The sequence below is a fragment of the Acanthaster planci genome, linkage group LG04 (genome assembly GCF_054643075.1).
Source record: "Acanthaster planci isolate LZ-2023a linkage group LG04, COTS_SCS, whole genome shotgun sequence".
Classification (NCBI taxonomy): domain Eukaryota; kingdom Metazoa; phylum Echinodermata; class Asteroidea; order Valvatida; family Acanthasteridae; genus Acanthaster; species Acanthaster planci.
The window spans coordinates 11,612,183-11,625,300 of record NC_141780.1 but is presented as its reverse complement, the minus strand read 5'-3'; the positions used below and the strand labels follow the sequence as shown (position 1 = coordinate 11,625,300).

Below are 13,118 nucleotides of genomic sequence, written 5' to 3'. Positions count from 1 at the left end.
TGGCTGGGGTTGAATGTACCAGTACATAGGCCCAGCAATACATGTACATACACTACATGAGAGATAACAGTCAGTGCAATACCATCAAATATGCCAATCTTGCAGTTACATGTAAGCTTTATTAAGCTTCAAACTTTATTGCTTGAAACACTAATACTTGTAGGCCCAACAAGCAATGAGGTAGGACAGGATAATAGACTATGGGCACCTGCAGATTTTACCTTGTGAAGCTGTAGCCTGTATAAACTAACCTACTTTTTGGCCACACTTACCAAGCTATCACAAGTTAATTATTCCTGTGTATTATTCGACCGGCCTAATAGGTGCAATCAGTTGACATGCAAGGTCACTGGATCTTTGCGGAAGCAGTAAATGTTACTGTTTTGTTGACAATTCCACCATCAGCCAGTTGCCACGTCTTATTCACATTCGTGAAAGACTTTTTTAAAAAGGGGACGTAAAGTTGGAGATTCATACAGAATCAACCAATTGTGTCAAGGAATCAGACACTTGTACATTTCATCCAATCACACCAAAACACATACCAACAATGCCCATGCGTTTAATTAAATTGTATCAAAGGTGTACTCTTTTTCCTCATTGTTGCTTTATAAAAAGTGGAATCGGTTCTTGTTGGTTCTATAGGCCTACTGGCAGCATCAAATTCATACAACTTTATATCATTTAATTACTGATAAAAGCACCTACATGTATGTGAAACGATCTTTGATCTTTGGATGTGAGCGTTGTAGCTCAGTCTTATTGCATGGTTTCTAGATAATTTGGCTAGAAGGTTGTGAAAAAAAATCGTGCGAAATACTGAGGGAAATGAACTCTGAGATTTCATGTTTCAGGCCTCAACCAATTTGATTCTCAACACAAATCGTCCGTGCATGCTTTATTTCTCCATGATGCATGTATCGACCATATGCGCAGTCTCGTGTCAACACATGGATTTGATCAGGACGATATTTTCAACGGGCCCATGTGTTTTCTCAGGACATCTTGGACTTCCAGGACCTGAAATTACACCAATTGAGTTCTTAATGGATTTTGCTTCATCAGAGGATTCCAAGGTAATCCCATAAAAGCTGAACTGAAACCAAATTCATGCACCGGCACAAGAAATTGCAGAAGGAGTTGATACCTAATAGGCATGATCACAATGATTGTTAGCAAGGATGAACCGAGCCCAACAGCTACATGTACAAATGCGGCGGGCAGCTGGGTTTGGAAGCTGGATGGATGAAGTGCTGGAAGTGGTTCTGGTAGGCAAAAGTGTACGTATTACAAAACATTCTCAGTTGCAAGTTTCTTTCTGCACTAAATCTGGACAGTGATGTTAGGGGAAGAAATTAGCTCTGAATTTGCACTGACATATATGACATATCCCGAGAAACTTGAACTCTACAAACGGCCTTATATATAAGGCCATTGGTCATTGGTGATATGGTCACCTTATGAAGAAGGCGATTAACAGTGATTATGTAAGTCCTACGTGTTCAGCACAATCCAGTGATCAACTTGCACATATATGCATTAACTCCCTCCTGTATACATTATTCAGTGGTTCAAGTCAAATCAGGATGGAGCACAATACATGTTCATACTGTACGTGTACATTTGCAAGTTTTATGATTACGTTGAACATAGACATTGAACTGAATTAGTCCCTCATAACTATGCCCCTGAAGACAAACCATGTCATTAGAGGTTTACGGTACATGTGTAAATATCCAAAACTGTATGAAATGCCAAATCGAATGTAGACCTAAGGTTATTTCTACATGTCAGTGTAGCATAAGCTGATAGTTTAATTTCCTTATTTTGCTTTGTGTGTATACATGTACATGTAGGTGTCCTTTGTACTACTGCTGGAGTGAAAACTACAGATAAACCTGTTCTCCATGTTAGTTCTGAGCATTGGAATTCAATGCAACTACAGTTACATGTAGATGTCAGAGGCACGGGTACCAATGATAAAGGAAGCTGCTGTACGACAAAGCAAGGAATTTAATAGGTGATGGTGAAAAGGCCTACTGTTGCATTGACATACAGACAGATTGCCAGTTCTGATTAATGCAATCATGAATTAAAATTTGTGTGTACAATGTATGTGCATATGGGGGGAGGTACATCTATGTACCACCATCATAAATGGTTCCCCCTTCAACATCCATGTGCATGGTCCCCCACTTTAACATTCAGGTCCCACGTACCCCCATTTAGTGAGAACGCAAGGTTGCTATGCCAATGATTACATGTGCACATGTACACTGTATTTGTGTTCAAGTTCTGACACAAGTGTTCCCCATGCATCGACACATGAACTGCTGCACCTGTAATAAATGTTTCCTTTTGCGATGATACACATGTTTATCAGCACAGACATGAGGGCAGTCTTCGCACATTTTGGATGTCCGCGGTATGATTGAAGAGCAGTCGAAGCAGGACTGATCCTGAGAAGGATTAGAACAGCTTCATCAAACTACTCATAGCAAGACTGCACCCGACAGGAAGTTAGATTTACTTGTATAACAGCTAACATTCATTGAAAGACAACTGCAGAAATTGTTCAAACTGGTTTCAGAAGAATAGTGCAAAGTTATCTGCCTTTAAAAGATCCCAAAGTTTTCCATTGGTCTCCATGTCATTTGAAGTCTCTGCAAATCTTTAGAACAGAAAGGAGTTGGCGGTTTTCATATGATACTCTTCAGAAAAACGTGTACCCTAAAACGTGAAGGCAGATTTTTCTTTCATCTTTTCAAAACACTCAAAGTGCATATTTCATTGTTATTCCCCCAAACAAACCATATTATCACTGGTTCACATTTTTAAAATTATTTACTTGTTGATGTAAGCTGAATGTTTCAATTTCCTTATTTGTTTCTTGTGTATAGGGATCCTTCATGCTGCTGCTGAAGTGAAAGCCACAGATAGTTGCTCTCCATTTTAGGAATTCAACGTCGCATGTAGTTGCAGTTACATGTAGATCAGATGCTCAGCTACCCATGATAAAGGAAGCTGCTCTAGACCTACAACGAAGCAAGGAAATTGATAGGTAATGCTGAAAAGGCTTACTGTTGCTCTGACATACAAACAGATTGCCAGTTCTGATTAATGCAGTCATGAAGCAAAGAGAGGAGGGGGACCCATGCATGTATTAATGCAAATCACTCATTGATCAACATCCATGTGTCCAGTCCCCCACTTTAACCATAGAGGAATAAGAACACATTCCTACTTGTACATGTATATAGCCAAGTGATATCAAAAGTGTTGAAAGTTCTTACACCTTTTTTCACATGCATCAACATGTAACTGACACACAATGAATTAATATTTTCGTTTTTTTAGATGACACCGAAGAATGTTTACCAGCACATACATGAAGGAAGTCTTTCGACTTGTAGGTTTTGTCGATGGAAATGCAATTCGTACCAAGACTGTTCTACAGAAGGACCTCATCAAAATAACATGGTTATCTACAAAAAACTTTAACCAATAGGACATGAGATATATAGATGTATGTGTACATGTCCCCGGCATATTTTGTTCAAGATTTCTGCAGAAAATGTGCAGGCAAGGGAATTTTCAGGGTTCGTTCTCCTAAGCAAGGTCTTAAACGCTAGTATAAGACCGGCCCAGCACATATTTATTCCCATTCATAAATACCTTTTTATTCAGAGAGTCAAAAGATGCCAACATGATGGATTTCCAACAATTTTGTTCTGAAATTTGACTTCCATTTTCCTGAACACCCTCGTCCATGTTGGGTATATTCCTTTTGAATGTTGTTTAGTAGAATCCCCTTCAGTGAAATTGGCGCTTATGTGGCACGTCACGTGCACACTGATTCCTGACCAATAAGACCCAATTAAACTGACTTGTATCCATGTGCCAGTGTGTAATTTACGTCGTTAGCATTATCACTTCTCTGTAGAGATTATCAAATGTTAATACGCCACCACGTGATGCTTTTCAACCAGTAGGAATGGAAAAAAATCTGTCCCATGTATTCATGAATGTATTTGTAATGAGTAGAGTGTTCTGAACGTTCCATCATTTGCACTTACCCCTGCTTTTCAAGACATAAGAATGGACCACGTTTTATGCACAAGTTACAACTTTGTATAGGAAAAGAAGGCATGTGTTACAATGCATAGATGCTTGAACTGACATTATGACATATCCTAGTTGTGTGATATCAATTGAAGGGCTTGTTTTTAAGGTCAAGTACACAGTTGTACATGTACAGGTCTGATTTGGTTGTAATGTTATATGCACCCATAATGGAAATTCAAGTATGGGCATAAGTAAGATTGGAAGCTTAGCTTTGAGGAAGTTACATGAGATGTTGGCTTGCGGGTACACCATGGAATCAATCTCGTTTGGAAGAGGTGTGGTTCTTAGAAGAACCGGTGAGTGTTAATTCACAGGCCTACAACTTAAGGATGGTCATGATGATGTTATCACGTGTCAAGTGGCATTATTATAAAGAACATGTTTGGGAGGCCAGTGTCAACAGAAATAAAGCTCTGATTTGTATGTAACTTTATGTTAATAGTCCTCTGTATTAACATGACTTTATGATGTGTCATTTTAAACAGCCGAAAAAAGTTGTGATTGTACCGGTACATGTGCTCATTTCTAGTTGAGGGTCTTGGTTTTGTTATTTGACTTGTATTCTCAGATTCCTACAGAAGAGCAGGTTTACCATCTTGAAACATTGAATAACTCTTCACCTCCAGCCAGTAATGTATATCTTATGTATTGAATACCCACTCTCTGTGTCACTGAAGTGTACATGCGTACATGTAAAAGAATGTTCATATTATGGCAAAAAGTAACACCTCTTGTGGTGGACTCTGTAGACCGGCTTGATTGGAAATGGAATTGACCAGGCCTAACCCCACAAGTATATTTATCAACCTTGCGTAAGGATGAGCAGCTACCCAGACACAAGGGGATACCAGCTAAGGAGCAGTGGATTTAGCTTAAGAGCAGATCATTCAGTGGAAATTTACTACCTAGTGAAGACATGATTATACTGATATCAGAGCAAGGAAATATAGGGAAATCTAATAAACCTCACTGCGGACACATGCTTTCAAGGACAAGAATCAGTGTAATAGGTTTATTACAATAACAAATCAGTGAAGTATATCAAAACACAAGGTTAATTTATGTAGAACACCCCACAAGGCGACTCGCCTTATGTGGTAAACTTGATCACCTGGCAACGCAACTCTAACATAAGCTAGACTTTTACCAAAGATATTACCAGCAAGCAGTGTTCTTTCTCACATAGTCTGCACGGAGTGTCTTAAATCTAAGGGAAATAACCCTCACCATCCTGGGTCGATTACTGCAAGGGATAATACCCTTACAGGCACTAGAGCTTTCCCAGTAACCCTCAAAGCGAGCCAGTTCAGTGATACAGTGATTGCAACCCAGCCATCACCCAACTTATGGTGTTCACAGACTGCAAGCAATCCACAACCAATCACTATCCCACTAGCCCTCAGCCAAGAGTGAACAACCTATGCTCCAGATCTTCCCACACTGTTTAAGACTCAATAAACAGTTCAAGTACTCACCTACCAATCAAAAGAGTGTCTTTTTCCGTTGCGTACTTTACTGAATTCATAGCAATGCTTCCACTCTGTGGCTTTCCAGTGAACTGACTGTGTATAACATGTATTTATTGAATTTTATTGAGTACCATTTTTTCCACTTCTATTTATATCTTACAGTACACGTTCAATGACAGCAACTTCAATCTAGCTATGATATGGACTGGACCAGATGGCAAGGTAAGCAGCTATTAGATGTACATCCACATCATGGCATCATTTTTACTGTAATGGGAGTCATAATTAACTTTCTTTTGAATTGTATGAGTTAGGGTTAGGTTTATTAAACTCTGATGTACATGTACAAGTCAAATAGAAATTAATGATTGATTTTACATATCCAAATTAAAAGCTTTTTGAAAATATGGAAACTAATGTGAGAACATATCAACTGAAACCAACTGCAACCCAGTGTGTGTTGTGTCCACACTATTTATTTATAAATCTTGTCTTGCAGGAACTGATGGCCCTGACAACTATGGAATACACTTTTTATTCTGCACAATCTCACCTTTGGATAAGGTTAGTACATACCCTCTATTTTGTTGTAAAATTCAAGACTGCCTGCCACATAAAATGACACTCGACTTTTCCCCATCTCTTTGGAAATGCAGTCTTAGTAAATCTGACTCTGAAGTATGGGCACATTAAAATCTGGACTAGAGCTTCTGAACTGGATCTATTTTTGAAAATGTGGGCATATTTCATTCTTAGATGAATGTTGTGTTCATGCTACATGAAGTTATATGTATGGTCATGTATTTATTCAGTGCAGGTGTAGAGTGTGGGCAACATCCATCCTGCATGTTACACAGTGTAATTGTCTTGCTTTTATCCTCTCCGAGCGGAACAAAAGAGGGCGTGTTTTTAAATGAAATTGACAGTCCTTTTGGTACCAACTTACCACTTAGGTGCGCAAGTTTATGCGCGTTTGATGCAGAGTACGCTGAGTGTGCGCAACAAATTCCGGAGCATGTGGTGTTTGCGCACATGCAAGAACCCGGTTGTAACCATCTGCCTTTCGCCGATTGGGGGAGCACATCAGCTCAGGGTGGATTGTGTGGCAACTTTTCACATTGAGAAATTTTGGTGAAACATGCTCACACAAAGGTACACAGTTGTGCACATTTTTACCCATTTCACATGGCGTGCTGAGTTTTTGGGACTTTTCTGCAAAGATCAACCGAACGGTGATCATTTTAAACTTTTTGTTTATCATATTTACAAGTATTATATCTCCAAAATAGGAACATATTAGTTTCCCTGTCTTTTGTGACAGTTTTAGGCGTTTCAATGTGTATTTTTAGCCCTTCTTCCCATGTGTCAAGTCTGGCTGTTTTAAAAAGAAGGCGATGTCACGGCTAATTTACATGCAATAAACATTGATTACTACCGAGAAAGGCCAACATGGCACATGCGGTACGTGCTCTTTAGAAACGAAACAGAATGAAATTGGAAGTGGAGAAACTTGCCACCAAAATGATTGCTCATATCATTATTGATAAAATGGGTGTAAGAAACTAATTTGTGAGAATAACTTATTAGTGACACAGATGTACCCTATTCTGATGCATGGAAAGCAGCTATACACGTACATACATATGCGTAAGTTGGCTCATTTATTGTCCAGAGAGACCAGAAACCAACCCACAAAATTGCCAGAATTCTTGTACGAATGTAAAGATGGCATACAATGCAGTCTTAACATATCAGTATTGTCGTAGGATCTTTATAGACGTGGTACAAGCGCAGCTTGATCAGGAAGAATTTTATGCCATTCCCACCAGAGAACTGATGGGGTGCACTGTTTCAGCAGTAGTATAGGAAATGCTGGGAACGTGGTGGCAGCTTGATACAGTCGTATTGCACAAAATATATACTGTACATGTACATGTATTGCCAGGTGTAATGCTTAAAAAAATCATAGCTTCATTTACTGGGCGTTTACACCCACACAAATGACTGTCTGGTGATTACTCTAATCTGACACACAACATCTACCGATGCCCAAGTATTTCAGCCAGGTCTGCCGCCTTGTAAAAAAAGCTTAGTTTGTGCGGTGTTACGTAATTTTCTTTTGTTCCCGAAACTGGCACAGTGCGCTACTGGTATCTCTTCAATGGGGACCAGATTAGCGTGCAGTGGTATCGTATCGCTCATCATTGGAGTGCTTTTGCCCTGGTGGTAATCTGCTCATGCTGAGTACCACAGACAATGGTATAATTTTTCAAACAATGACGGATTTCAAAATGCCTCTTGATTGCGTCCATAATCAGTGAGGGTGCTGGCATCTCTTTGAAGGACTGGTTTGCATGTAGTATTAACGTCGACCTAAGTATTTCCGATTTTTATGCAAAATTTTCTGACAGAAAATATTACGGAAATCTGCCAGTGCCAGATGATAGGCGTGGGACATTTTTCGAAGTTTTTTGCTGGCCCCAATAAAACTGACATGAAGAAGGTATCGTCAGCTGCAAAGTATTCAATGCGACAAAAACTTTTGGTCCATTTGTGAAATTTGTATTTGTTGCTGACAGGATGGAAACTAATGAAGGTGTGTCTGGCTCAAGTTCAAATACACTGCCTATGGTTTTCAGTGTTCTCATGAATGCTGCACGTGCTGACGTTGCCTGCACCCTCCTGCCCCCCTCAATTCTCTACTAGTCTACAGCCCCAGAAGAACAGCCTTAAAAAGGACATTTGCAAGTGGCTTTATGTGAACAACTAAGGATGGAGTGCTGATAAATAAAACTCATTACATTGAGGAAACTGCTCGTTATTTAATATTTTCCAATCCAGCAAAAATGGACAAATGCCTTAGAACATGCCTTTCTTTGTTGATCTATTCGAGTGCTTACTGAGCCCCATAGGTCTGTGCACAATTTTAGTGTGATATGTTAATCCCTGCTTTCACTTCCTGTAGTCCATGCACCAAGGATTTGTTTGCTCTTATGTTCTTTACGTTTCCTCATTTTAAAGATTGAAGTCTGAGTGTATTCTCTAAAGGTCCAATTTACATACCATATTGGTTTTGCTTTTGGGGATTTACTTTTTGATTAACTATTTTATTTTCTCCAGTTCTAAGTCTCAGGTATTGATCACTTTCATTTGGTTTTCATTTTTTTATTTAGGTTCAGTTGAAGTGGTTGGTTTTCATTTGGTTGTTTCTGTAATTTCCTTTGGAAGAAGGGGGGCTGGGGAACGTAGAAGTTTGTGTCCTTACATGTAGTCTCTGTTAACACAGTTCCCTGCAACTTTTCCTTTTACATATCTTGGTTATTTATTTCCAAAATTTTATTACTGTTTTATTTAATTAGGATAGCATCGTCAGTACAACTTACTGCTATTAATGAGGGCCCTGAACATATAAACAAATTATTATATACAGGAATATAAAACAGAGAAACCAAAATTAAAATCTACAAAAGTTATTCAAATGTTAATCAAGAATAAGAAGAGGCAACAAATAAAAAGAAGTACTTTGTAAAACAGGAAAGCATTAAGAAATTGAAAAAAAGCCCAAAATGGTAAGAATTACATGTAACACACAACTACAAAAATGCATAAATGTGAAAAGGTACATTATGAGATAGATAAACACTAAGACTAAAACAATAAAACTAATTGAGAAGGCAGCACAATAGACTTTAAAAAAATGAAAAATACATACATGGAGAAAAGAAAACTAAACAAATTGAAGATTAAGCTAAAAACCCAAGCGTAATAGTGTAAGAAAGGCACAATTAAGAAAAGGGACTTGGAAAAACATAAACAAAAACAAAACTCAAACTTCAAACTTGAGATAAACAAAATATAGGAAAAATATTCAGAGAAAACATTAGCACAAAACAAAATTCTGTCCCTCAACATTAAAAGTAAAAAAAGGACAAGTACTTGGCCAAAAGTTTAAACAAATGAGGTTAACATGACAGCAAAGCGGATTATAAATAAAGAGCAATACAAACAATAGAAGTTGTTAGCTAATATTGTTGAGAATAGTACAAAAATTGGAGAACTTAAAATCCCAAGTATACTAAACTCAAGATACCCATCAAACTAAGAATGAATGTACAACAACAATTTTAAAAATGAGTTAAAAAGAGGAAGTGAATTTGCCTGTCTATGTGCTACCGTTTATTCCAGTCAGGGTACCAAGATACTGAAATGTGCATTTGGCGGCATTTGTTCTTGGGACTACTGACAGAGACAAAGAACCATTCGTTAAAGAATGGATACCAATGGGATGATCTGAAGCAGTGAAAAGAGAAGAAAGATACATGTAGCATGGGTTGAGGTTATTAACCACTCCCTGCCGGGGATTCCGGATCCAGACACGTATGCTTTATACGCGTGGCCTGGGGTCTCCGAACTCGGACAAAGGGAACAAGGCTGCTGGACATTACCGACATTTTTCACTCTCAAAAGTGGAGGTAATTCAGCCTTGTTTTGAAACAGTATACCACGGTTTGGGCAGTTAGAGCGAGCGGATTGTCACCGGGACAAAAGCAATCCACCACCACCGCAGCGATGAGCTACACATGCTAATCTGGCCCCTATTGAAAAGAGGTCAGCAGCACACTGAGTCAGGTTCGTGAACAAAAGAAAGTTATATAGCGCCGCACACTCTGGGCTCTTTTTACAAGGCTGCAGGCCTGGCTGAAATACTCAGGCATCAATAGATTTTGTCTGTCAGGCTAGAGTAAACACCAGACAGTCCTTCACGTGTTTGTAAGTGTCCAGTAAATGAAGACTGGAATTTTTAAAGAATTTTGAAAACAGATAATACTGGAAGAACTGGAAGGTTTCAACATTTGCTTTATCACCAGATTAAATGTAGATAAAAGTATATTTGCCTGAAGTAAAACCATAGCTTTCAAGCCAGAGATAAAAACTGAAAGAAGCTTTGTGTCTTGTCAAAGTACCTTTATTCCAAGTTTCAAAAAGCTGTTAGCTTTGCATTCCTTTGCCTGTGGCTCCTCTGTCATTTAAACCACAGGTGTCCTTGAGTAGCCAGCATGGCCAAAACTGCAGATGGGAGAAGGGGTGGGAGGGAATGTGTATACAAATACTGATAGCTTCATTCCTGAAGATTGTAGGGGAAGTTTTTCAGGAGCTTTCAAAAATCCACCACAATATTCTTCTGCAGTTTGTCCTTGTACAGTGACATCATGAAGACATTCTTTGGTGTCAAATTACAGGCCCTTACTGTCAATTTTAATCTTTCAAATTCTTGTTAATAACCGGTACGAGGAAGACCCTGCTTAACATTTTGTTAAAACGTGGCTGTTGGACTGGATGAGGTGCATTTTGTACCAAATGTATCTTTATACACGTGGTACAAAATGCACCTCATACTACGACCATGCTGGTATCATGCTGTCTTTACTCAATTTACTGTCACAGAGATTTGAAGGCGTTACCACCCTGCTACATAAATTTTGAGCATGCCCACATTTTTGGCATGACCTCCCTGTCTGTGAAGGCTGTACCACATTACTATCAGTTATCACTGATTTTTACCACGATGTACAAGATTTCAGCACGATTGGCCATGCCCTCCCGATTTTTGAGGACATAGTAAGATTGTGTTTGGGTGTGTTGGGGGTTTATGTAGTTATTCCTTTTTTGGGGTGTACATGTATGTGAAGTCATGTGACCCTCTTGCTTGAGGTCAAAACCAGAAGTGCCTTCTTTAAAATTGGTAACAGATTTGAATTCAAGCCATGTCTGTACTGGACTTTTGGGCTGATGGTAAAATGAAAAATGGTCAAATGTGACTACTGTCTGCACTTGGACTTTTGACACAAGAAGATTTTACCAAGACAGTGGCAGAAGTACATGTAACCAAGCACGAGAGTGCTTTGCGTGACCTTTCTTCATTTGTTTTTGTCTTTGGAAACAACGTTCCTGTCCTTTGTATGGGGCAGCCTTTATTGTTTTATTAGTACACAAAAAATCAAACGAAAATAATATATACACGGTGAAACTAATATTTTATATATACATGTAGGATAAAAGTGTAATACATGTACATCTAAAACGAAACAAATATGTAAACGACAAAAGAAATATACATAGAATGAAACTAATACATACACTATGAAACCAATCTGTATATCGGGCAAAAGTACATTTAAAGGACAGAGGTGATTTATATAGAAAGACAACTAATAAATATACATGAATGACAAAACTTGTATATATATTTTGAAACTAATAGATATATAACAAAAATAATATATAGGACAAAATTAATGAGTATAGGATGAAACTAATATTATATAGCACAAAACTAATAAATTTAGAATGAAAATAAAAATATAGAATGAACTAATAAATAGGACGACATGCTGATGTAGATGGTAAATCTGTTCCTCCATAGAACTGTCCGGGGGGACAGGTTTATCTTACGTAAAAGTACCCCTTAGGTAAAAGTAAATCTGTCCCCCTCCAAGTAATTTTGGCCCCCCCCCTCATTTTGCCACACAGAAGTTGTTATTTCTGTGTTAAATTCATGAATTCAGTCCAAATGAAATAGAGTTGGATCTACCCTGGTATCATGCCATCTCTCATGCCATGGAGAGTAGTTCCACGTACTGTATCGTATGCTCCAAGCCAAAGCTGCTAGCCCTCAATTAAGTACAGTAAATTCAGACAATTACAACTTGTGCACAGATGACTTGGTCGCCATGGATACTGCGCTCAGGATAGCCCCCTCATCCAATTGCTGTGTTTTGACTTAACAAGCATTCCACAAAAAGCATGGTGTCTTTATACGTTGCACAAAAACAGTTTAAATTAGGGTCTGGGCAACAGACTTGAGACATTGCACGGGAGACACATTTTTTTGGGGGGGGGAACAAATTTACTGTTGGGTGGACAACCTGTCCCCCCACCCTCTCCGGACACTTTTATCGGGTTACAATCTGGTAAAAATGTCCAGGGGACACATTTACCAAGGGGGACTGTTTTACTGTTTACACTACCACCTTGACACCAGACCGGTTGTGATACAGACCAAATCAAGCTGCAGAATATAGGAGCAAAATGTGAAATATGTGGATCGAAAATGTAAAATATATGAGACAAAGTGAACCCCAAAACTTGTCCAATCACCTTGCATTTTTAACACTAAATAAGAAAACTCTGGCTTGTGCAGTGGTAGATGTGAATGTTTAGATTTGTTTGTGTGCTATTTTTTGAAAACTTGAAACATTTAGTAATTTTTCAGTAGGTATGTTTTGGGTCAGGCAGACCTTGTGTATTTTATTACCTTCCAACATGTCCAAGTAAATGATCAAAATCTATCAAAACTTAAGCCAATATCATCAAACTTTCAAAAGAGTTCAAGTTAATAGAAAACGTGGTATGAACATAACCTGGATTAAGAGGTTCCTTTTTTTTTGAAACCTTACCATGACTTCATCAGGTGTCCAATTACAAGCATTTTAATGACAAAATTGTATAAAATGTTTTCAACTT

General features: G+C 38.4%; 1 protein-coding gene across 1 annotated transcript in view; it reads left to right on the top strand.

Moving 5' to 3' along the window:
- Positions 1-13,118, top strand: part of sort1 (sortilin 1) — a 79,526-nt gene that overhangs the window by 2,231 nt on the left and 64,177 nt on the right. The window contains exons 2-3 of the mRNA XM_022243608.2: positions 5,757-5,816; positions 6,094-6,158. Coding sequence (XP_022099300.2) covers positions 5,757-5,816; positions 6,094-6,158 — 125 coding nt within the window. The remainder of the gene's footprint in view (positions 1-5,756; positions 5,817-6,093; positions 6,159-13,118) is intronic.